Genomic DNA, 21729 nt, shown 5'->3' with positions numbered 1-21729 from the left:
ACTTTTGGCATAAATATTCATAAGATTTTATATTATTATTATATACATACATTATATTATTTTATATTATTATTATACAATGCAAAAAATAATAATTTATGCCAAAGGGGAGAAAAAACTGTCTAGCTGAAAGATTTAAATAAGATCACAGACGCACAGTGGGCTGAAATTGAAAAAAGCTGGACAAAAATCATATCTCCCATATTTTTATAATTAGCTCGATGAAATTTTTCCCACCAACCTTTTTTAGGCTATATAACATGAATATAATGACATTTTTCCGAAAAATCGATCCGGGGAGTTTTTTTAAACAAATTCGAGGAGACGGAAAAAAACAAAAAATCGACTATTTGGACCGCTTTTGTAGAGAGGGAACATTTAATTGAAATTAATAGTTAGGAATAAAAAAATAAGTAGTTTAACATTAACTTTAATAATTTAAATAAAACATTTCATATTAAATACATAAAATTCTTTTTTAAATATTATTAATGATTTAGTCATTTAACTTTACGTCAACATTTTGTCTAAGAGAACACATATAAGATATCACCTAGCAAACGATTTATACCATAACCCACAATGCCACAAAAAATTATTTATGTACCATAATAAATAAACATAAATATATAAAACATAAGAAAACATAAGGGACAAATTAACCAGCCCACTACCAGTTTTCATCGGATTTCCAGCTGTCACTGTCCTCATCAGAAGTTGGCTCTACGAATACAAGTTTCGTATTTCCTTTGAAACAATTCTTTTAGCATTTAAGCAAACATAACTATTGGATATTAGAGGATCCGAATTAAGGAGGTGCCTTCGGAAAAGATCTCCTATTTCAGCTAAGCGTGAAATTTTTTCGTGTGTGGTGCGTTCGGAATCTTCTGATATCTTTGAGGCGAGATTCCAAAGCTTCCTCCAAAAGTTGGCCTGCTGCCTTGACAATTGATGCTCATGAAACAGCACCTTGTGCCCTGTGGGTGGCATGTAGTACCACGGATACAAATCCACAAAAAGGGATGCAGCAGTACACGCTTAAAAGGCGTAATCTATCTCAAGTCCAGATGTCAGAGCTTTAAAATTGAGGTAAACCTCGAGATGATTTCCTCGTTAATGCCTATTTGAAAAGGAAAAAAAATGTCCTCACGCAATCCTTCTTCAAAAAAATTCTAAATATTAAAAAAAAAATTTGAAAATAATAAATAAAAATGAAATAGGAGTTTTTGATGGTAAATATACCGGTAATTTCTGATGTTAGCTTGGGATCATAAAAAATCGGGCAATGTTCCCATCATTAGTCGTGCCCGAGATATTTTACTTGGAAAACGTACATTTTTATCGTTCCGAGATATCCTTCACTAGTAGTTCCGCCTGAACGCTGAAATTTCACGATATAGGGAAAATAAATCCTAGTTCTTCGCTTCCGTAGCACAAGCACTGTGATGCTTTTACACTCAAGAAGACAAACTGGCTAATTTTCTCAGTAAAATCGTGAAAGAAAATATTTTTCAATCAATTGGAAAGAAGCATTTGTGGAAAACCCCGCACGAGCTACTTCGTAGAAAACGTTTGCGCGGATGTCGAAGGGAAGCGATCCTCAACTGTCCAAAAACCCCTTTATAGACCGAGGCAATAAAGCTATAAGCGGCATTCTTACAAAGGGACAATTATGAATCGAGTACAGAACTTCTTTAACGCTAGATAAGAATCATAACAGGGTGGTTGGGTTTTCGGGTACAATAGGGATTAACGCGGTCGGCAGGGTAGTGCCCGCCGCCACACGTGTGCCCTTTCCAGTGTTTGAGCTGATGGGAGTTATAAAAATATAAAGTTATGGGCCTAGGAGGGCGAGGAGAGCAAAATATGCGAGTGCATAGTGTATAGAATTGGGTTTTCCAAGAATTTATGTGCAATGTTTTGCAGCCACCCGCTTCCGAAGACAAGAATTTGACTTGTCGGCGCATTCGTTGAGTCCATTATGTTTTATGAAGGAAATCGTAATGTGCCCTTGAAAAAATTGGAACAATAAGACCAATGTGGCATGCTAAATGTTAGAAGTGTAATTTCGATGTGTAATTTCGAGTTTCGAAGTGTAATGTAGACAACTGTAATTTCGTCTCACTTTTAGCGAATTATCCTCGACTACAGCTGAGTCTGAACAAATGTTCGCATCTAACCACCCTGTCGGGCGGTTGGACATTCACGCACATAACTTGATAGGAGAGGCGGGGTGGCAAATTGGGGCAGGATTTTTCAATTGATAACTAAAGTTGACACTTTATTTTATTATGTGGTGCTAAACACTTCGTGAAGCAAAGTGAAAAACATAAAGTTTTTCTCTACATTACGTTAAAAATACGTGAAAAATAGGACATTTTAATTGCGTAAATAAAAGTAATAAAAATGATCGCTAGAATAAAAAGTTTTCACAAAGACGGATTCAAAAAATGATCATTTTTGTTATGTAATGATTTAAATTTAGGCGTTTTAGGACATAACGCCACAGTACCAATAAAACTTCAGTCAATTTTTTCAAAAAAATAGGAAAAATATTTTGTGATATTTTTCATCAAATTGACAGACGTCTCCCGCCTTAAAAAGAGAGTTATAAATATAATAATTTGGTCACTGATCATTCTATAATTTGAAAATATAATAGTTTTTTTTATTCAAATTAAAAAGTGAAAAAAAAATCATTTTTGGCCAGCTTTTTTCGGTTTCACTGTGAGACGGAGTTAAATTGAATGCTTTACGCCTCTTTGGCAAATTTATGGGTGGAATTGCTTTTTTTATTAATCTGAAATGCTTGTTTTACTCAAAAAACTGGACGTAAATTAATGTAGTAATATTTCACTAAATAATATTGATATTTTTACAGTAACTTGTATTTTGTTTTTTATATATACATTTTTTTCAGTATTTAAATGATATGATAACTTTTAAAAAATTTATAGATGAAGTGAGATGCTGAACAGTCATTCTGAACTGAATTCAGTGATTGAAGTGCCTTGCTACTCTAAAAAACCAATGATTAAAAATCTTTAAAAATCTGCTCTGAAAAAACTAAAAATTCTTGCTTCGTAATGGTAATTCACGCAGAAATTTTACGGGTGCAAGAATTTTCTGTCATTGGGTAGACCGGGGTACATTGGCGATTAGGACAGGATGTCCCATCCATGTTAGTTCACTGACTAGTCTCATGAGTGCGCTAATAATTAACGATAAGATTGGCAGCCCAGCCCCCCCTCCTACAAAAGTATCACATATATATAACTTGCTCCAAACCATGGGCCAACTTACTCCGAGGAAAGGTGAAATTAGTCTGAGTAAATTGATTGTTATAAAATGGTAAAATAAATCTCCAAGATTGCCGCTAGATTACGATGAAAAAATTTTCAATTGCATTAAGCATGGCGAACCTTTGCTATAGAGGGAATCAATCCAAGATGGAAAGGTAAATATCTAAGGAAAAAGTGAGCTAATGTACTCCGGTCCACCCTGATGTACAGGGTATCCCATTTATCTTGACCACCCGAAGTAACTTCATGTTCAGAAGCAAATTCAGAAATATGTGTCAAGCAAATGTTCATTAGCCGTCAGGGGGACATTAATCAGCATGACTGTCTTCCTTGTAGCTTTGTTATTTACAAAGATATGAACAGCGGTATGTCTTTTTTAAATGGCACCCTATATTTTTTATTCGGCAATTCATTTCCTCTCCTATAACAAAGCTACAAGGAAGACAATCATGCTGATTAATGTCCCCCTGACAGCTAATGAACATTTGCTTGACACATTTTTGAATTTGCATCTGAACAAGATAAATGGGACACCCTGTATATAAAATAAAAGTGTACTGTCGTCGATGAATCAGACAATGCTGTGCCCTATTACTGAACACGATACTCTACTCACCGGTCACTTGAAGGTATACCCTCTTCACTTTGATCGGCTGGGTGGCAATTTGGCATTCGTACAATCCCTCATCATCCTTCATTACAGGCAATATCTGCAGTCGCCAGTTATTAGGATCTTCGTGGGAGAGTAGGAAACGCGAATCTTCGCTGTAAGGCTCACGACCCACCGTCAGAAGTTGGATCGAGTCATCTCTTCGTTGGAGCCACGTCACCTGATATTCGCAGGGAATGGGAGAAAAGGGTAAGTTTGGAAAAGAAATCGATTTGAAAACATGGACAAGATATGGCTGTACTAGTGCTCTGCAAAGCTTGAATCCGCGCCATCCATTTCATCAGTTCCTCTGAGAATAAGATACAGATGATACCCTAAAACTTGATTTCTTTGACATAAAGGGATTCATTCCAGAACCTGACTGTAGGGGCTCAGCGAGGAATTAAGACTGGGGGGGAGTTTAGGTTCAACTAATACCGGGTTGTGTGGGGGTATGGAATACCCACCAGGATAAGCGTTAGGTGCGAGATTAATAAATTGCGGAATTTTAAGATAAATGGCTCAAAATGGTTAGTTTTACGGCTTTCTGAGGGATATTTTATTAATTATTACACTATTCTATTAGTAATTTCAATCCAATGAAGTAAAATGGATTAAACCAAAAATTTCTCTGAGCTCTGGGGAGGGGGGGTATATCCCCCAAAACCCCCCCTCGCTGCGCCACTGCCTGACTCAATATTGAGTACTCACTCTACCTCGGTTTTCTTTCTTTCTTTCTTTCGTCTTTCTTTTGTCCGGCTTTTTTGGGCCCACGTACATGATGGTTGGACGATAATTTTCATGCAGTCAATTTCTTTGTCCTTTTCTACAATTATTTTACATTCCCATCTCGCTACTATTTCCATCAGCTATATGTCACTATTTTATTACTGCCGCATGCCATTTATGATTGCCGAACGCCTTTCATCGGGTAAGCCATCGCACTCTCATATTGCGTTAATAAATCCTTCATAGAAGATAATATGGACTTGGTAAATAAAATAGATGATTAAGATTCTTATTTCATTGTAACCATCACTGATATATTGCACTATAAAAAACCATTCTTACATCATCGGGTTTTAGATTGCTATTATTGGATAAAGATGCCGGAAAAATAGTTTTGCAGTCATACTTTAGTGAATTTAATTCTTATTCTTTTAATAATGTTTCTCGGATGGAAATAACGCTGGGTTTGTAATCGAATCCTTCACTGACCTTCGGAAGCCACCTGCAGCGCCTTTGAAACTTTCATTCAATGGACATGACTCTCCATATTGAGAAATCCAATAAACACCTATTTTTAGCTTCACTAATTACGGAAATCTTCACTAATGTAGGCAAGACGTGAAGTTTCCCTTAGCAAGACGTGTGCAAGCCTCAAAGGCCTTCCAGATCGTTTTTAAAAGATATTTCTTAGAATAAGTTTTTCAAACTAATTTTTTTACACTAAGGAATTCGCCATAAAAAAATCATTTGGCTTAGCCGGTATTCTAGCTGTGATCTCTTGCTTGCCGGTTACGTATATTATCATTTATGTCTCCAGCTTCTCTCTAGGTAAATATCATCCTTGCTATGATCTTACTTCCGCGAGAAAATACAAAGTTAAATTTTATATGCAGTGCTTTGAAGGTACTAATTGGCTCATGAGTAAATTTTTGAAGGTAGGAAAATAAAATACCAATTTAAGACGGAAAAAAATTGATAACCTTCAAACCGGTGTTTTGATCGACTTGGCAATCATCTATAAAGATAAAGGTGGATGTCACCCCACCATTTGGCAGGAGAAAGAGCTCTTGACTAATTGACTCATTTTCTCCTCCCTGTACATGACTGCCAATCTAGCGATTTGATCCTTGGATTGTTCTTCCTCATAGAATAATCCTTTAAAATCGCTGACACAAAAATGTTTTTCCAGGTTTCGCTGATGGTGGGACCCGCCCGCCTTAGTGACGGTACGGGATTCCTTGTCCCATCCCTTCCTTCCCTATCTCGTTCCAAGAGGCGTCGTCGGGCTCCTATCGCGGCGGCGCCTCCTTCCTTTTTCCTTCCTTGTCCTCCCCCTACTGTGGTGCAGAGGTTAAAATCTAGCCCTCCTTGCGAGCCCGCCTTGGAGTGTTGCTCCATTTGTACATGATTGCCAAGTCAATCGAAAAAGTTGTTGCGCAGTTATTAATTTTTTCGTCTTTATTCGCATTAATATTTTCCTACTTCCATCTTATAATTTATATTTTCGTTCATTTCCTTTTGTTTAATAGTTGCTTCTAACAATAGCCATTCAGTGATTTAGTCTTGGTCCGTTGAAGTACTTGGTGATGTAAAAAAGGACAATGTTCAATTCTACCTTTTTGGAAAAATTGTCTGTTGGCATGAGACAAGTAATGTTTATACGCAGTCATGTGCACAGGTGCAAAGTTAGATATACATATACTCCAAGGATGAAAATCGCCCTGAAATGTTCGGCATAGCGGCTAAGCTGAATCGTCAAAGCCTATCGCCATATCAGCTAAGCAAAATTATTTTTTCATGGCGACAATCATCCTTGGTGTTTAAATCTATAGGAAGACTAACGAAGACTTAATCTTTGACGGTAATATTTTTTACGCTGGCTTTGCATAAATAAATTTTTATACAAAATGGATACTTTGGATCACAATCGATCCATTTTGAGAATATTTATCAAATCTTGTATTAATTTGATTCTAAACGGTTTAAAAATTATGACTAGATTTCGCTCGATTAGAACAGAAATTCCATGATTTTCAAAGCGGACTTTAGAGTGGAATAATGAAGAGAGAATCGTACCGGCGAGGTGGTCCGCAATGCGGGCTTCCGAAAAAGCAACGAAGGACCGCAAATCGAGAATCGGCAACGTATTTTTAAGGGCAAAATCCCGGCGAGAGGTTCCCTTACCCCCTCACTGATAAGGACACGTATTTGCATTCATTTTTAATTGCACCATGGAAATCCTGCGTGGAATCGTGGTAAGCTAATCAATGCTGCATGAGGTTTTCAAATCTAGGGCCGGAATCCGAACATTAGCATGCGCGCTGATATGGCCTCCGTGCATGAAATGAACGGAAAGAGAAAAAAAAGCTAATGTACACATGCAAATACGAGGAAGCCTTCATTTCTCTAGGGCAAAAATAAAAAAAAAAATATTCCTCATATTCAAAGCGAATTTTTGACTTGATCTGTAAATTGGTAATTTTATCCCGCATTGTTTGAGCAGCATAAAGGGACCAAGAAAACTAAAAAAGCAAACTTATAGTTTTACTTGAAAATAAGTGCTCTTTTTCTTCTATTTAAGGTCGTAATTCTGGGGATATTTTATTTGGGAGTATGATATAGATTGGAATTCGAAATAATATTATGCATTCGGCTGTATATACCCTATAAAATTCATATTATCTTCAAATTACACGTGTAGGAAAAAGGGATATTTAGGAAGAAGGAAAAGAGTTGTTTATAGATAGTTTGTCCCTGAAATCATAGGAACATATCGCCATACGGATGGTATTAATATCTATTTGTTCTTTTTATTTTGAAAATTGCTCTGATGAAACCTGATGTACCGGTGACCTTAAATTTTGTGTTTGCTATTGGAATGAAAAAGAATTATTTGCATTGCCATTTTATTTGTTGGATATTTATTATAAATAGAATGTTACACACATAGTAATACTGACTACTTTAAGTGCACTTCTAGTCAAAAATGAAACAAACTTTTAAAATTAATAGTCAAACGGTAACAAAACAGAGCAACTAACCGATATGACTGCGCCACATTCAGAGTGTTTAGAAAGCTTTTTAGTCTTAATGGGTTAAATGAGTTGATGCCGATTCAGTAAAATATATAATAAATGAAGAAAAGGGATTAATCGGGAGAAAATATATTTTGGCAAAAAGACAGTAGAAAAGAGAATGTTTAATTATTATAGTCTGGTTATTGGCATGTAGTATAGAGAGTTCGATTGGGAGTTGCGGGTAGGTACTCCTCATGTTGTTGAGGGAAACAATATCAGAAATGTCAAATTCAAAATGAAAAAATCTGAATTAAGTGCGTTGCAAATGAATTTTGCGTCTCATTGAAGTTTAAGAGGATAAAATTGCTTCTGTGAGTACCTCGCCGAGATTTGGGTATCCTTATTTTGCGACTTCGGAGAAAAAAAGTCATAACACCGTTTAGGGTGGCAAGATTCATGGGAGCAGAAAATGAGCTTATTGCGGAGTAAATAAAGGTAACATCCGTGATATATATGCCATACGGATAGCGTGAACTCTTGCCATTCGTCCATGCATGTTCAAAGATGATCTTTCCATCTTTCGGGTTCTCACCGCGTTGTTTGTCTTAGGGTGACAACAGTTTCGACAAGATTCTCCCCGGCGCCTTCAGGTCGAAGTGCCAATACCGGGCGGTATTTTCGCCGCGTTTATATAGCCCTCGTTCATCGCTGCTGCGTTGTGGTTGGCCTCATTATCACGCTGCTGTGGTTTGATTTACGAGGGACGTTTAATTTTCAACCTCCGAGGGGCCATGAATAGAAGAGGAAATGATTGATTAAAAATTATTTCATAGGTAAATCATGAGTGCACTTGTGGTGTCCTTGCGACATAATCGCCTTGGCGATTGAGGATTTAGTCGTGCCAGTGGACAATATTTAATATACCTTCTTCATAGGATGTTGCCACCAATGACTTCCAATGAATGTTGCCTTTGTCCTGAAGCTCATCGCCCGTTTGAAAACGCTTCCCTCCAAGCCACATCTTTTTATTTCAGCGTAAAGATGGAAGCCACACGGCATTAGGTCGGTATTGCGCGGCGTGAGATGAAAAATGTCCCATCGAAATTGCTCAAAGAGCAGTTGGCTGCATCAGCACTAAAATGACGGGCGTTGTCATAGATCAGAACGCTCCCAGAATTCGGCATGTCTCTTCTTTTGTTTTGAGTGGGAATGGGCATAATGTTTCACACTGTTTTACACTCTAGCCACAGTGGCTGAAAAAATTCTCTTTTATCGGTATAAAGGTCAAAACATGTCATTCTTAAAGACGTTCGGCGAGTTTTCCGGCTGTCTCTCCGCAGTGCACACTTGGCGTGAGAATCAATTGAGGCTGTGCTGTTGATGAGATTACCCCTAACCGTAAACTAAAAAATTACGGTAAGAAATTACTTGAGCGTGTAGTACAGAGGACGCACAATTTGACCTATGCGCGTAGCACCCACCTGCCGCTTGTATGGTGTTTTTTTCTGAGCTAGCTGAGGTTGAAAAAAACGACCCTCGTATTTATAAATATTATCATTTGATTTCTGCCACTCTAATACATAAAATTGGCGAGAACCCGAAAGATGGAGATATCATCTAATCAAGGATGCCACGGAAGACTACGAGATAATAATGAAAGTTAAAAGTTTGATGTGGCTGCTATTTTTCTTTTAACTTGTCAAAGTATAGAACTTTGAAGTAAAATAACATTGAAAAGCAAACGATGATTATAGCTACCCTTAGGTTTATTTACCTTATCAAATACATTGCGGAGGTATTGCATTTGCATTTAAATTTTTATGCTAGTAATACGTTATGGAATGGAAATTTCGGTTCCAAAGTGTTTGAATTGGGTAGCTCGATGAATTCATCACTGGAGAGCAGAAATTCGAGGATGTATCTTTTATCCCGTCGAATTTCATTTAGGGGCTTCAATATGGCTATTTCAGTAGCTGAAATGGGTCATAGGCGTGAATATTTTTCAGCTATAAATTATGTGTGATGCTGACTGCGCTACTCAATTAATTCATTGATCTCTTTCACAGCAGGAATGCAGGCTGATTTACGAGTATTTGATGGTTGTTGTACTATTGAATTGTCCTCATACGGAGTACGGTGACTCTTATTGTCGTTTGAAATACTATCGGGAAATAACTTTTTATTTGCGTTACAGCAGTAAGTTGAATGTCCTTTAATTTCATTTGAGTGGATTCGCATAGAAATATTCACTCTTCTTGATATGAGAAACTAAATTATGGTCTATTGTCTATTTATCTTACTGGATCATATTAAAATTATTATGAGAAATGATTACCACTTTCGCTTATGTGAGATAGTATCCGAATGGTATTTTGACACCAATCGTGAATGCCAAATAAATTATGGACCATTTAAACGAATAAAATTATTCTAGGAAATAGGATTATAACATAAAGGAGGAATCTCCTCATACATGAATTTTCTTGATTTATAAGCATAATAACATTACTGTAAGGGTCATACGGAGTGAAAAAGCTGAAAATTTGGTTCTTTTCTAAGGCTGAGCAACGGTAGTTTGCCATTTGATATTGGAATTAGGAAACAAATTGAATGATTTAAACTCAAGAGTAACTGATGTATTTTAATGTTTGAACAACTTAATTGGCCGTATTACGAGGCATGATGGCCTGATAAAAACTAGCGTAGAAGAACAAGTGGAAGGGAAGAAGGGCAAGGAACGGTCCCGAATAGAACGGGTTATAAAGGATGTAAAAGAAATACTTCTGCATGAAAAGGCTAGCGGATAGGAGATAGGAATGGAGAACTCCGTCAAAACAATTTTAAGTATTGTTGACCAACGATGATGATGATCGCAATGTTCACCCCCACGATTGGAACCCACTGGGAATCTCCCCTTGTGATGGCATACCTACTCACCATCGTGTCCGGCTGATCCTCCACCCTGCAATCCAAGTACGCGACTGACCCTAGGCGTCCCGTCACGTTGCCCTCCTCCAAGTGCGGGTCTGGAGTGGTGGTGGCGGGTGGCGTCGGGTTGTATCTGTCCCCTCGCTTCGGGTCCAAGTCTTCAGGTATCCAGGGCCTGGGCGGCAGGAGCGTGATGCCGACGCCGCCCGCGATGAGGCCGGGAAGAAGCGGCGTGAATGAGGGCGGGGTGCGGGCCGTGGTGCGGACGGAAAGCATCCCCTTGAGGGCCAGTGGAACCGCCGAGGAGACGGTCGGAGGTGGGCCCGTGGGCGGACATAGTGCTGAGTGTGTTTGAAATCAAGGCATTTATCAGTATTTGAGCCAGTAGATTCTGATAAAATGAAATTTAGTACGACTACCACTTGAGCTATCAGCTAATGATTAAGTGAAAAGCTTTACCACAGTAGATAAATTTAAAAGCATTTCTATTAGTATTATCTCAATGGCAATTAATATTTATGAAAATATGCATATATTTTAGTATTCTACCGATTACGGTAGGTTTCCATGGAGTACTAAAGAGGTACTCTGGGAGCCTCCCTTTCCTTCCAGCACTGCCTTCCTCAGTTCGCTGTAAAGCCCACTCCCTTTCAATCTATCGAAAAATCCTCTTCTTTTCCTTCCCCTACCTCGTTTACCCAACATTCTACCAACCATTACTTACCTCAAATATGATTTTTACGAAGACTGTATATTTTTGATTGTTTATTTTATGTATATTTTCCAAATCATTGCTGACTGTGATTCCATAAGATACGTATGCTTAAATGCGAATACCTTCTGATTGTACTTTTTGAACGAGATTTTCAATATTGTACTCGTTTCTCTGATTATGATCTGTCTGAATTTTAGTAAACTTATTGATGCTCGAAAAAAAAGTCCTATAAAAAATAAACTATCTAGCTGTCTATCAAATGAGTGATGAAAATTCTCCCGTGGTTCCCAGATTTCCACTGAGTGCTATGGTGTGTAAAAATTTACGTGACGTATTCCAGAATGGCTGTACATAGTATGGGAGAAGAGTGCTTGGATGAAGGAAGAGTAACGACGAGTGTTCTTCACGGTAACGTCCTTGGCCCATCACTGCTTTTAATCTTGCTGAATGATCTATCCGCAGACATGAAACAACTCAGTGGAAATCATTAGCATCCGCTAATCGCGTAAGCCTTGGCAAGAATAGTGCTTTAATCAAAGTCAAATCCTGTAAGCTGCATGAAAATGTCGTTAAAATCGGCTCAATTAGCTCGTGTATGTGAGAACGGAAAAAATAAGGATAGCATTATTGTCATTCTGTGTACTTACATTTTGCTTTTTAACCCCACGTCTAAGCTTAAAGTCATCGAGTGCGTCCACCGGATTGTAGACAGTGGGCTGACCTTTATATATGGAGCTAAGCTGTGATGTTAGTAAGTTTAATTGTTGAATTAGCATTCGTGGGAAAAATGCGGGAGCATAGGTAGGTGGCATGAGCCTTTCCCTGACCATTTGAATCCACCATCTCAAATTTTTTACTTCTAACACCGTGTCCCCTCAGTAAACGCTTCTTTTTTTCATGCATGTGTCTTATTTTACTTACATGAAATTATATTAGAATCCATAGATTTATTTTTCCCAATTTTATGTAATTTTGCATTTTACGCCAAATCAGGGAATGATTTTATTTTTTCCTACTCAGAAATCCTTACTGCCTCCAGTTGTTTGCTTACAAGCAGGCAGAAATGGTATTCGTTATCGTGCGGAGTTGCTAATTGGCTTAAATTAACATTAGAAGTGTATGTCCTTCAGCCAATTACTAAGGAATTCAACTCCTTTTTCAAATCTTTCACAATTTTAATTTCCACACATTTAATTGCTGAATTTCTTTAGACTATCCACCGGTTAAAGGTCTTGTACGACCATATTTTTCGGTTTCCCGATCCGTCTCCTTCTTCTCAAGCATCTTGCGAATAAAAATCGAGGGGGTAAACCCTTTCTCATCGTAGTTGATGAGGTCACTCGATCCTTTCGAGCGAAATATATTCATGCTCACCTAAATGTGTCCTCTCTATTCGTTGAAAGGACTAAAAGGATGTGCTCGTTGGGACCTTTGAATAACCATTCTGTCCCTGGTAAAGAACGTTAATGTGAAAGCTTCTGCTCAGAAATCTATGTTGTCATAAATTGTCTTCCTGTGAACAGGCAAAAATGCTGATTCTATACATATTTTTGACTTGCCACCGGGTGAAGGCCTTGTATGGAACTTTTGCCAGTGTCAATGGTGGTAGAGTTTTAAAAAATAATGAGGCCTGCATTTTTCAGTTTGCCAATGTCTTCAGCTATACCAATTTAAGGTCATCGGGCATAACCATTCTGCAGGTAATTTAATGACAACACGAACTCATTCTAAGCGTGACACTTCTTCTCCACTACTCATTTTCCTTGCACATTGGTCTCCCGTGATTCAATGTTCTTAGCACTCCTGTTGTGGATACCTTTCCGCAGTAAAGGGATTTTTCCTCTTTAAAGTTCATGAAGCGGAACTCTAATGACATTTTTGCCTCTTGAAAAGAGGGCGGAAACTTTCTTATTTTTAATTTACGAGATATTTGCTAAATGATTAAGATATTTCTAATGCTAGCATGACTTTCCTTCGATCAAACGATTTTTAAAAATTAATTTCGGTTTTTGGGTCTCAATAAATGATTCCATTGCCTTCAGCTTTATAAGATATCGCTTTGGGGTTGAGGTTTATGCTTTACTTTTCCGCCCCGTAGGCTCGCTTAGAGTTATTGGGAATTAGATATTATAGCAAAATAGAGTTAATATATTCAAGGGGTGTTAAATATTTTCTCCGTACAACTTATTTTTTTACTCTCAAATTGGTTGAAATATGTGTCAAAATCTCAGCTTTCAGTAGTTTGCCACATTATTTTGTTATATCAGTGCTAAATATTTTTTTTTTCGAATTTTCTGTTCATACATCAATAATGTCTTTGATGGATCCCCTAATGGAATTACCTATATTCCCGGAGAGTATTAATTAGGTGCACTACGAAAAGTTGGCCTTCTTTGATGTAAAAAGTTTAAAACCTGTTTTACACCTACTCTTCTTTACATTAAAAATGAACTTTTTATTTTTCCGCAATTATACAATTTGTCCAATTATTTGGAGCACCTATGTTACGAGAAAATTCTTCGTAGAATTAGATTTTATCCTAATTAAATGTTATTATTTCAATGAAGCCGTATTTGCGTAGAATCAGACGTGAATTGAAGAGCATTCCTTGTAAAAATACGTGATTACGATTAGAGTTATTTGGAATTTGATATCTTAGGAAAATAGTCAATATTCACGGGGTGTTTAATGTTTTCTCTTATTTTATTATTCTCAAATTCGTTGAAATATTTGTCTTTAATTTCGGCTTGCAGCAGTTTGGTGCAATATTTGATCTTGTTAGTGCTAAATGTTTTGTTTCTGAATCCTCGGTTCATTCTTTTATGTCTTTGATGGATCCCCTAATGGAATTACCTATTTTTCCGGGTAGTATTAATTAGGTGCAATACGAGGAGTTGGCCTTCTTTGATGTAAAAAGTTTAAAACCTATTTATACTCTTATTTACATTAAAAAATGAACTCTATTTCTTTCCGCAATTACAAAATTGCGATAAAATTCGTCGTAGATATCATAGTTTATCCTAATTTAATTTAAAAACTTGGTGGTTCCATATAAATTAAATATTGTGCGACCTAGTTCTTGACGTGGCACACCATCATCACGTTGCAGGGGGAAAGGCAGATGATCTAGAGATTATGACGTATCACGTGAAAACCTTAGCCGTACATTATTACATTTATGAATAATTAGAGTTTTTTTATATTTCAATACGTCAAGCCGAATACATGAAGTCACACCAGAGACAACGAATTAATAGGTATCCTTTTTCAATGTCAGGTACTGTGAGACAGCCGACTTTGTTTGTATGATTATCTCATCACATTCCCAGTTTCAATATGTACTAGAGAGTTGTTTTGAAGTTAATGTAAAGTTTATATCTTTTTTGTTAATGAAGTACTACCTACTTTGAGCTCACTTTGCTTTGAAAGGTTCGATATGTCTGACGGAAAACTTTACCGCGCGAAATCAAACACGTTACGAGAGAATGCATCGGTGAGTGAAAACTGCACTCGAAAATAATAAATACTTTTCTGTGGCTTTAAAGTTTCGGAACAGGAAGGGCCAATTTCTGTGGATGGCAAGTGAAATATGCGAGGTGAGAGATAGGTACGTAACGCAAATATGCCTCTCTCGGTGGAGTTTACCCACTTCCCGAAATTGCCCCTTTCCACTGCCTGCATCCGGGGGTTATCTGCAAGGTGCGAGCCCATGGAAATGGCACGATACGGTGAGTAAAGCCCGCCGAGGGAATTAGGACGTCTGAAGTAACAGAGGGGATCACCGCCAGGTAATAATATCTGCCGTTCCACGCCCTCCAGAGAACCCCGACTCCCACACCCGGAGAGTGTAAATCGCGAATGCAAGCGGATCGGGAGCACAGCCGAGACGGAATGACTCCACTTGCGTAGAAAAATTAAGCGTGGGTCGAAAACGAAGATTATTGCATAACTCGAGAATGAAGGACTCAATAAAACTCACTAGCTCATTTTAAACTCTGTGGTATTCCATTTTACGGTCTCTTGGTCGAATAACTTTTACCCTTCTTTTTTAAATAAAGCGAGCCTGATTTCTATGATTAATCATCACCATTAGACGTAAATTATGATATGTTTATCTAATTATTGTTACCTAGTTACCTAACGGAGGAATAGATGAATTTTAAAATGGACGAAAAAACAGGGGAAAAGAATGGATAAAGATATTCGTTCATGAGAGTGTCGTCCTGGTCATTAAAAAATTTCTAACTGCTCTCTAGAATATAATTCGCCGCGATCGTTGAATTTAATCCGTGTAGGATCGCCTTTGGTTTTAACGACAGTCTGTCCTCAGTAATCTAAATTTAAAAAAGAAAAAAATCATTCGTCCTTAAAAATCTTCTAAGCTCAAAACATTTCTTCTAAAATGCTTCAATAGGATTGTCATGTTATTATATTTTATTTTGTCAGTTAGCAAATTGCGGGATTTTTATGACCGTTTGGCATGTTTGATTAATCAATTAAGTGTTTCACTGGTCTACAAGATGGAGTAGCTCCAGCTATCAAAATTTATAAATCATTTTCGTCTTCCGTTAACTCTATTATCTCTTTGGTAAACTCTGGCTTCTTGATTACCTCGTAATAATTTCTCTTATATGCCAAAATGCAATGTATAGGGACGAAATCCATCGGATCTTCGAGTCTATTGGGGTCATTAACTCTTACGGAGAAAATATTGGTGTAGTTATTATAAATGTAGCTATGTATCATGAATATATCAGTTTAAGTCGTTCAGGAGAATCACATAGTATTCCTTGAATGAGTGAATCTCAAATTAAACGACCGATCCCTATGATTTAAATTTAAATCAAAGTTCTATAGGATTTATTAAAATATCACTTGCATCATTATTCGGCTGCAACCAAAATTATGGAGATCTGACATTGTAATGTTTACTTCCAAATTAGATCCTTCTACGGTAGTCCGTGTTCGTGTTAATCAACTCAAGAATGTAGGATCCCCTGGAAAGAGAGGGATTTAGAGGACTTCGAAATGAAAAAATGAGGCTCAATTTTGTTTGCTACTTCTTTTCTGTTGCTAATGATGAGTATACATATAATGATGTATATTGTTAGCAATCTCCATATTTTTAGGTTTTCTATCGTTTTGTCGTAAATTTGTTTTAATATCGAGTATAAGTGTGTTGTTGATGATTAATAATAATGGATAGCATGCATGCTTCACCTACGGATAGCGTTCCAACTTCGCAGTGTGATAGGACGTGGAATTTTTTTAGATAATCGCCTAAGCTCAACTATTGGGCCTCTTTATTCGGGATATTATGCATAGAAATTAAAATTTTTAAGGCACGGAGTTCTACGAAACACGAGATACAGAAATATGCAATATAATGGCTGCATAGCCCTTTATGCGCTATTCCTTGATCCTAATAATAGAGTATGTGAATATTCGTGAATAAGAATTGGGCTATATTTTTGTTTATTTTGGGTTTTTGCGTATGTTTTTGTATTTCCTATTTCTAAGATTTTCATGGAGAGAATTTGTGATCATTCAGGGAAATTTTCAAGAGTAGGTCAGAAACCATTCAGATGTAATCTCGCGCGAACGACTATTCTCAGCGCCATCTAATCTATGCTTAACTGCCTACCAGAAATTATTTTTCATCTCGGCATCTATATTTTGAAATTCCTTCCCTGATGGCTTACAACACAGGGACTTTATTTATACAGTGACAGAGGCATTATGCATGTATTTACTCAATAAATGTCAAAATTAAACTTATTGTGCTCAATTAATCACATTGTACATATTACGAATCTAGGGAAATTTAAGTTCTTGTTTCTTTGTTATCGCTTTATTATGTTTGTATCATACTGCTACTATATTTCTTTGCTGGTACACGCATTTTTTGTATCAGTAGCTATCTCTATTTTATTTTCAACGAACCCAATGAGCTTTTCGGTGCGCCAATTATTGTAAATTGTGTTTATCTCCCATAGCATTATAAATTTCCATTCTATTCTACTAGTTCTACGCGAGCCTTCAGGAATTAAGATCCTATCAGCCTCTTTGCCAATATTTTCCCGAAGTTCTTTCACAATGCCCCTTTCATCAGCTATTTCCTGTTGGTAAACCCTTCCTTTGTCAGCAATGACCGCAATTCCTTTCATGTAATGCTCAATGTCGCAAATTCCAAGGTTGGTATTTACAGTGGGCTGTGTACACCCGGCTGTGTAGTTTCTTATGAAATAATGACCGAGGAATGGTCAAAGTGGTGGCATCGGTAAATGCCGAAAGGTTAAACGCCAGATAGGATTATGATGGACGAAAGCAACGTCTGATAAGAATGATTTGATGAAAATGACTCTGGCGGTCGATGATTTTCGTAAATTAAGTGTAGCAAACACATCTAGTCAATATGTTTCATTGCACTACGAGATTATCGGAATTGAATACATGGTTTCCGTTGTTAGGAGAGTTGGTGTTGGTTTGTCTGTGGGAGGTTAAGGAGTCAAGGATGGAAGGGGACAACGTTGTTATTTGTAAAAGGTGAATTATTGCTAACGAAGTTAAATGAATTCATGTTGCCATCTGATCGAAAGGTCAACCAGAAAAACTATGTTAGTAATAATAATGTCACGTGGAAATTTAGCACTTTTTTAACAATTTAGCACGCTGGCTTATATGTGAATGTTACTCAAGTCAGTTTATTTTATATAACAGTCGTGAAAGTAACGACTATTTTGAAGTACTAAATACTGTGGACTCCTTCGTTTTACTAACAATAAGACTTCCGGGGGATTCATATATTTACGGAAATTTATGAACGGGCTGCTGGAGTTCAGGACTCTTAAGAGATGGAAATCGATCACCAATACCAACGCGTTCCAACGTTCCATGCGTTGCAACGCATACCTAACAGTTAAGGAATTTAACTTGGAATCATTCCGCTCAATATATCACATGTATCTATTAAAATTAATTTATCGCTTTCTTCGATTGACAGCACCAATCCCTCTCCAGCTGAAAAGGTCGTTACCAATATTTGTTGACGGTTTCAAGATGCTTCCCTTGGGATTGTTTGATACAATTGAACTACTAAGTAAAACAGTAAGCTGCTCAAGTATTTTCCGAGAGTTTTCTCCTGTCTGAGATGTCCGTAGATATAATCATCGCAGAGGTAATAACTGGACTTAATAATAACTGGATAATAACTGGACTTAATGGTGTCCTTCTCCCTTAAGGACAGGCGTATATGCCTTATTTTGCATACATTACGTATGCTCCAGAATTAGTTGCACCGGACAGGTTATTAAAAGTGCACAAGAGAATATATTCATAGCAATGAAATGGCTGGCAGATGGGAGAGAGGAATGGAGAGCTGCGTAAAACCAATCTCGCGATTATTGGCTTAAGATGATGATGTATGCTATGCTGGTGAAATGAAGTCATACATTGAAGGGCCACCTGAAAAATTTGCCACCTTTAAACCTCTCCAACTTTAAAACCATTCCAGAAATTACGGGGTGTAGCCATCACCTCACCCTTTAACTGTCAATCTTCTCTGCCTCCATCCTTGTGTTCCTCGCGTGTAATTGTGAGTGGTACCAAATTGAAAGTATTCGAAATGCGATGTTACCGAAGAATGTTGAAGGTAAAATGGATCGACCGGGTAAGTCATGATTACAGGCTAAGGCTCCTTACACACACACACCGAATTTAGACCGCCGGTAAAATTCCGGCCGATATTTTACTGATGGAGCGCTGCTTGCACACACTCCGGATTATAACCGGTCAAACGATCACTTGCTTGGTTGTTGTATCAGCGCTGGAGCTCCACAATGGCAATGGATTGCTGCTAACGGGCTTTTTTATCGGTGACGGTGCGTGGTTGGTCAATGTGCAAGCTCCCATGCCCTCCCATTGTTCACTATTGGAATGAGGACGGCCAATATTTTACCGGCCGTCCAAAATCGGTGTGTGTGCATGGGGCCTGAGAATAGTCGGAGAAAAGAGGAATCTTCTAAAATCCTCTCAATCTTCTTAATCTTCCCACGTCTTTCTCTGCTAAAAAGAGGAAGATGGGACATAACATACCGGTATAATAACTGGAATCTACACTGACCTGTTTCCTTGAAGACGTGGGCCTTGGTCTCCGGCAGCGCTGTCCCCTGAATATGGTCCGCCTTGGCGAGCCTCCTGCGGCGCGCGAGCGGTATGTCCACCGGTGCGAGGACTGCGGGAGTCGTCGGGTGCGGCGCGACCGGAGAAGAGGCGCAGAAGAGCGCAAAGAGAAGCATGAGGGGCGGATGCGGGGAGTGTGGGAGGGCGCAGTGGTCAAGCGGGCCCATGGCGACTAAGTACGCCGGGAAAAATATCCAACTTCCCTCCGCCAACATTACTCACTCCCTTCCCTTCTCCAATGATGTACACCTACCCCTCCCCCGCACCGCTCACCCATCCTCTCCCTGCATCCCATTCGGACAGATCCGCACGTCACCATAGTCGCGCGTCGCGGGCAGTGCAGTGTCTACTATAAGACATGAGACGTAGGCATTCGGAATTTGATAGATCGAAGTAGCATGGAAACAAAAGGGATCGCGAGAGTAGGTATTGATAAAGTGCTGAGAAGAGTTTGAGAAAACATGACTCATCCAAAAACCCTAATAGTAAGACGGGGAAATCGAAATTTATTACAAGAACTCGGTAGATGGAAGAGAAGTTTAGTTACACCAAAAAAAAGACGTCCATAACGTCCCGGTTATGAATAAAATCCGAACATCCAAGCGTGATTGAGTGTAATTTTTCCATATTGGAATGAATTTATGCTATTTTCCACCACTACAAGATTCATTACGGCCTATGAGTGTGTTACTACATACGACCTTGAAGATGATTTCGTAACCTTGAAACATAGGTCGTAATAAATTTTTCAATCGTGAAAAAATGCAAGTATTAATTTCAAGCGCCGTGATGACTGAAATCTAAACTGAATAGTATCCTTCAAGACTAAGACGGAGGATGTAATCGAGCCTAAATGCCACTCTAAATTGGTCATAAGAAATAAGAAAAACAGCTGTTAAGATTCGTATTTTCCATCTTATTTCACGAACAGGCAGAGAAACATAGTTATAATGAGTTAATAATGAGCATGGGTAAATATAACTTGATACTTCGTGCGGATGACGGGAAACTAATACATTTCTGTATTGAAAAGTCTTCATAACTAGCACTGAAGGAAAGAGCAAAAATGAATTGATAAAAATACAATAAAAAGCGGTCTTTTTAAGCCCTTATTATCGTCTCTTAATGCATGGCAATTCAATTGATTCGGCTTAATTGGAAAATTTAAATCTAGGAAATGTTATTTTTTTTAATCGAATGCAATCACATCATTGAAATAAAAATGTTTCTATGTGTCTCCTGGTTGGGGCTCACTTTCACGAAATGACGCAGCCCTGAGCAAAAGATCGAATGTGACGAATGTGATCGCGTCAAGGAAACGGGAACTTAAGAAAATGTAATTTCCGCTTGTACTGTTCCCTTTTTGATGCTTGAATTTCATTCTCAACAACGCCTTTTGACACGCAGCGTCATCGTCAGATCAATTAAATAATAATTGATTTATAATCACCATCTCAAACTAAAAATCGCAAAAAATATCTTGCGCACCTGCTTCTCGCTGCGTGAAAAGTCAAACGAATTGGCCATAAATAATTAAACTAAATTTATTATAAGAGACGCTGAATTTAAATACAAAAAATATCGTGTCAACTCTACGAGTAAAAGAATACTTCTGCTTCGTCAATTTGATTAGATATTTTTTTTACCTATTTTCTGGTTATTTTTGAATTCTTCCACGCAGATTCTGCCTTCTGATGGAGATATAAAAAATACATTTCAAGAACTAAGAAAACACGCTAGAATCGGAAAACGAATAAGAATAGCCGTGTTTCCTGTCCGAATAATTTTTCCACGAAAATTTATTGCTTTTATATATATTTAGTTTCGCAGTAAATAGTGTTTTCAAAGTTATTGAAGGGGCTTTTAAAGTCATAGATGAATGCTTTTATTCGTTCTTTTACTGTAAGTAAAAATTAAATTTTATTTTGGTAAAAATGTCTACTAATTTCACGTAATTCATACTCACATGTTAGATTTTCTTTTACAATTTCTCTGTCCCCTTTTCATTATTTATTTACCAAGGAATGTTGACCTCGATCACGCAGATGCGAATAGACATTAGATGGTGCAAGAAGTTTTATTTACTTCAATGCATCATGTTGTTCCCTGCGAAGGGAATGCCAACAGCGGCTGAACTTAATCAGGAAACGAGATGTTAAAATGACCATTCGGCGACTGACCTGACGCTTGATGCTGCTTTCGTTCCAT

At 37.8% G+C, this 21729-nt stretch overlaps 1 protein-coding gene across 1 annotated transcript in view; it reads right to left on the bottom strand.

Annotated features, from left to right (window-relative positions):
• Nucleotides 1–19725, bottom strand: part of LOC124165368 — a 39876-nt gene extending 20151 nt beyond the window's left edge. Inside the window, exons 1-3 of the mRNA XM_046542744.1 lie at nucleotides 19463–19725; nucleotides 10635–10966; nucleotides 3919–4132 (exon numbers count right to left, since the gene is read on the bottom strand). Coding sequence (XP_046398700.1) covers nucleotides 3919–4132; nucleotides 10635–10966; nucleotides 19463–19688 — 772 coding nt within the window. The 5' untranslated portion in view covers nucleotides 19689–19725. The remainder of the gene's footprint in view (nucleotides 1–3918; nucleotides 4133–10634; nucleotides 10967–19462) is intronic.
• Nucleotides 19726–21729: the final 2004 nt, after the last annotated feature.

Source organism: Ischnura elegans, chromosome 9 (genome assembly GCF_921293095.1).
Source record: "Ischnura elegans chromosome 9, ioIscEleg1.1, whole genome shotgun sequence".
In the NCBI taxonomy this organism is placed as follows: domain Eukaryota; kingdom Metazoa; phylum Arthropoda; class Insecta; order Odonata; family Coenagrionidae; genus Ischnura; species Ischnura elegans.
This window is presented reverse-complemented; position numbering and strand designations above follow the sequence as displayed.